Source organism: Penaeus chinensis, chromosome 9 (genome assembly GCF_019202785.1).
Source record: "Penaeus chinensis breed Huanghai No. 1 chromosome 9, ASM1920278v2, whole genome shotgun sequence".
Lineage (NCBI taxonomy): Eukaryota > Metazoa > Arthropoda > Malacostraca > Decapoda > Penaeidae > Penaeus > Penaeus chinensis.
In genome coordinates, this window is record NC_061827.1 from 26,457,808 (window position 1) to 26,462,807 (window position 5,000).

At 40.6% G+C, this 5,000-nt stretch overlaps 1 protein-coding gene and 1 long non-coding RNA gene across 3 annotated transcripts in view; one reads left to right on the plus strand and one right to left on the minus strand.

Moving 5' to 3' along the window:
- The window catches only part of LOC125028541, a 9,935-nt gene extending 5,224 nt beyond the window's left edge, over positions 1–4,711 (plus strand). The window contains exon 2 of the long non-coding RNA XR_007115112.1: positions 3,390–4,711. This is a non-coding gene — a long non-coding RNA (uncharacterized LOC125028541). The remainder of the gene's footprint in view (positions 1–3,389) is intronic.
- LOC125028538 (SIN3-HDAC complex-associated factor-like) overlaps positions 1–5,000 on the minus strand; it is a 64,570-nt gene that overhangs the window by 22,968 nt on the left and 36,602 nt on the right. Inside the window, exon 1 of one of the 2 annotated variants that reach the window (XM_047617909.1) lies at positions 2,389–2,461. The exons of the other annotated variant lie outside the window; for it this stretch is intronic. Coding sequence (XP_047473865.1) covers positions 2,389–2,455 — 67 coding nt within the window. The 5' untranslated portion in view covers positions 2,456–2,461. Of the gene's footprint in view, positions 1–2,388; positions 2,462–5,000 lie in introns of those variants that run through there. 2 annotated transcript variants of the gene reach the window in all.

Genomic DNA, 5,000 nt, shown 5'->3' on the forward strand with positions numbered 1-5,000 from the left:
TTTATCACAAAAAGTACGTAACAATGCACATTGACATGCGCTACAAAAGACATTTACCAACAACTGATTTTTGCCCATGCCCCTTCACTTATTTCCTCCTCTCCGTTCTCCGGATGTGATAAATAGAAACCAAACGTTCAAGGGTTACACAATGTTTACGTAACGAGAGAAAGTCCGCTGACATCTGCCAAATTTCGGGAACAAAAGCAAGAGCCTCTCAAGCAGCAAACCGCTGCTAATGCAAGGAATGGAGACACAGGCCAACAGCAGTGCCAGAGTAGCCATTTCGTCTGCACCGTCCATCCTTCCCGGCACTGGAGTTGATATTCGAACTAAAATCCCTCCCGGATTTCCCCAAACCTTCTTTCCCGCAAGCGCCCGTTTTCTTTCCGTTCCGAAAACACAGCTCCGCACGCAACCATTTCTCGGAAGGGCCTGTTGCCGACTCCTCCATCAGATAATCATCTCTGGCGCTTAATACATTTAAGTAAATGTGTTTAAGTGCGAGTTAATTACGGGAAAAAAATGTAATTAGAGGCTATAAGTATGTTGGGCGGTGCCGAGCAGTTCAAATAGTCGGTAGTTGAAGATTTTTATCAGAAGCTTGAGAAATAAGATACAAATGTCACTGTTGTGGCATATCTTGCCCAGGTAAGTTTAGATGTTATGAACATTTTCATTCATATACTCTTGTAATGATGATAATGATAAATTATCTTGAATAACAGCCAGCAGGATAAGTATAAAACATTTTTTAAGGTTCACTTGTTTTATCTATGGTTTGTGTGTATTTTTATTATATACGAAATATCTATCGAAGGTAACTTTTGTACGTGTACAGACACAAAATTACACACATATAAATATATAAGTGAATATATATATATATATATGTGTGTGTGTGTGTGTGTGTGTGTGTGTGTGTTTGATATATTTACATATATACATACATATATGTATATATATATATATATATGTATATATATATATATACATACATATGCACATATATAATGCATATATATATATAAATATATATATATACACATATATGTATATGTATATGTTCATACATATACATATATAGATACATCTATAATGCATATATATAAATATATATATATACATACATACTTACATACATACATATACATACATACATAAATGCAGACATATAAATATAAATAAATATATATACACATTTATGTGTATGTATGTGTGCGCGTGTATAATATATATATATACATACACACATATATACATACACACATATATACATACCTATATACATATATATAACTATATATATATTATGTATATATATATTAACTTTATACATATAAATATAAATATGTACATTATACAAATATATACCCATACATATATACACATATATAACTATATATATACACACATATATAACTATATATATACACACATATATAACTATATATATACACATATATATAACTACACACACACACACACACACACACACACACACACACACACACACACACACACACACACACACACACACACACACACACACACACACAATCTTCTTTGTTGATTCATCAATACCATACATACACATTAATGTAGAAGTATATATATAATATATGTAAAGGTGTGTGTGTGTGTGTGTGTGTGTGTGTGTGTGTGTGTGTGTGTGTGTGTGTGTGTGTGTGTGTGTGTGTGTGTGTGTGTGTGTGTGTGTGTGTGTGTGGATGAATCAACAAAGAAGCAACGAAAAGTGCACATACAAATCCTAATCATCAGTGCTCGCCATTACCCAGTAAAAGCATGAACAGCTTTCCCCATTGGTAAGTACAATACCGTTTACATAGTGACGTGGAAGGTAATTACTCCAGGGCTGAACTCGGCACTTTCACTTAACCGCTTGAGTAATACTGGGTGACTGGGGTCTTGACGCTGTACCATAGGATATAAATGTGACAGGAGGCTTTACTTCTACGCCAAACTTGTCCAAATACGTACTAAATTTTTGAGTTATTGTGAAGATGTCATTAATATAATAATAATTATAATAACAATAAATAATGGTAAAAATGTGTGTCAAGGTACTTGTGTTCGAACCAAATTCAGTGTGATTCCTCTAAACAAACAAATTTCTTGCGTTTGGTGATAATGTTACAAGTCGTGTTAGTATTGGGCAGAAACCGGAACACAAGCAGCAACGGGCGAGAAGTGAGGGAGAAACGTTGCAGGGCTGGTCACCTTGACATCAGTTTCTCCTGGAGTCTGACGAAGCTGCCGTATCCTTAAGCTTTTACTCAACAAAGACAACACCCTTTAGCGAACGCCAATCAATTCAATAATGTAAATTGTGAAAGTTTCTCTTTACGAAGAGAGTAAATGAAGTACCGTTGACACCTTTCTCCTTTGGCCCTTTTAGCACAAAGATCTGCAATATGAAGCGCATTCCGATCATCCGCAAAAGCCATACTGGAAACACTAAGGCCTTCCCTTCAAACTGTTAGGTCAGTCAGTGTACCAGCTATTTCCCAGCACCAGCACGGGCCCAACCCAAGCGAGGACGCCCACGGGAATTCCGCTCGAGATAAGCTTCTGTGACGTCATACATGTCTGCATGGGAAGTTGCTTAATCAAATCTGTGCCTATGCAGTTTAGTGTCGACAACAGAGATAGCTACGGGTATGATAATTCATACGCAGTATTTTAAAACTCTGGATGCTATCGCCTGAATTGCTAACAAATATTCATTATCGTCAAAAAAAAAAAAAAAACCCTGACAAAGTATCAAGTGGAGGCTTAATCGAGAGGAGCGAAGATAATTATTCACTACGTATTTAACCTTAGGATTGTATGTGAAAACCGCAATGCGTTAATTGCAGTAACTATCATCTTTTGAAGAAATCCGACTGTAAACTTCTTTTAATTTGATTATTTGAACATGTAACAACTCTCTTAATCCCTCGCAACGAATCATGTTTAAGAAAAATATTACTAATATTATGTATATGTTTATGGTCATTGACATTGACAAATACGCATCTCTATTCTTCATTTGCACACGCACACACACATCCACATCCACATCCACATCCACATCCACATCCACACACACACTTATATGTGTACACACATTTGCATGTGTGTGTGTGTGTGTGTGTGTGTGTGTGTGTGTGTGTGTGTGTGTGTGTGTGTGTGTGTGTGTGTGTGTGTGTGTGTGTGTGTGGTGTGTGTGTGGTGTGGTGTGGTGTGGTGTGGTGTGGTGTGGTGTGGTGTGGTGTGGTGTGGTGTGGTGTGGTGTGGTGTGGTGTGTGTGTGTGTGTGTGTGTGAGTCCACGCCAAAATAACTCTCAACAAGGTATGCTGGGGTTTCCATGTTTAAGCCCTTTCAGGCACGACGTCATTGCAATACAAAGACCGAGGTCCGAGGATAACGGATGGCGGCGGTGGCGGCCGCCGCGGTGGACGAGACGAGCACAACGGGAAGCGTCAACAGGTTTGCAGCCAGACTAATTCCGGTAAGCAATGACGTCACCACCCGCCCACTCACAACTTCTCCTATCTATATCCTATCTATATCATATCTCTTCTTATCTCTCTTGTGTTTAAGCTGTTTACAGCGAACTCAAACTTTATCGTATGTTTATTGTTTCGCAATTTGATAAGGTACCTATCATGAGACAAGTCCTGAACAAACCCGTCAAATTAGTCAGCAGAGTAGAACTGCATCTACGTGAGCGCGAATCGGAGGGACAACGGAAAAGCGTTTGGGAACTGGATGGCTGAGGAGGCAGGAGGAGGAAGGTGCACGAGACTCCGTGGCTCGGCCATGTGGGGCGGGACCATGTGGGTGGGACCATGCTGACCCTGGGACACCACGTGGCCATTTTCTTTGCCACATGCGATCATTTATCCTTTGTTTAATGACGACGGTGAGAGATGATGTCATGAGATGACTGCATATTCTGGTACGAGACATGTGTACACCAGGGTCATGAGATGAATGTTTGTCTGCCCAGCGGTGTTTCTCACACGAAATACAGCAGGAAATACCTGAATCTGTTACGGTATGCCCCAGCCTCGACACTGACGAACTGCACAGTTGACTCGGGAATTCAGGGCTAAAGGGGATTAGATCACTATTGCACGCTGCAAAACGTGACACGAACGCCACCATGAATGAAGCGGCTCATATACACAAGTGAGTCTGGACAGTAACTTGAGTGTGATATTAGCCAGCTGGCGCGTGTCCACCCTTCTTCACCTGGCGCAAGACATGAACCGCATCTGCTGTCTGCCGCACGTCTGACTCGCCAAAGCACCTACAGAACACTCATCAACAAACCGCTCGTAATCATCAAGTCTAAATTAACCTGGAGACTGACATGCGACGACAACCTGTACTATTCTCACTTCTCACTTATGGCAACGACAGGTGTTCTTTATTCTCAAAATATCCATTTCGAATGCCAATGGCAAAAATAGCCTCCAAGACTGGCCAGTTTTTATGTAAGCTACCATAGTTAAGCTGAGCTAAATGCATGTTCAAACATGTATATTTGTTGTATGCCTTGTATTTATTTCTCTCATGTGTATCTCCGTATTCATTTGTACAGTTCATATGCATCTTCATATAAACAAGCAAAATCAAATGCGCGCGCGCGCACACACACACGCACACACACACACACACACACACACACACACACACACACACACGTGTGGTGGTGGTGGGGGGGGGGGGATATGTACTGTACACTTGAGCTCCTCATTCACAACAAATGTAGGGACCTGCAAATCCGGCATTTTCGACAGTTCCACTCTGACAAGTGCTGAGTAACATCGGACAGCCACCATACCCTACGCTGAGCTCGATGAAGGACTAATTTTAAGGTACAAACAACACTCTTGGATCTTGAACAAAAATAGTTAGTGGTCCGGGGGGTATGGCATCCACTCGGGGTTCGCACAGCCCGCGCCACACATGTCCTCGCTCAATATAT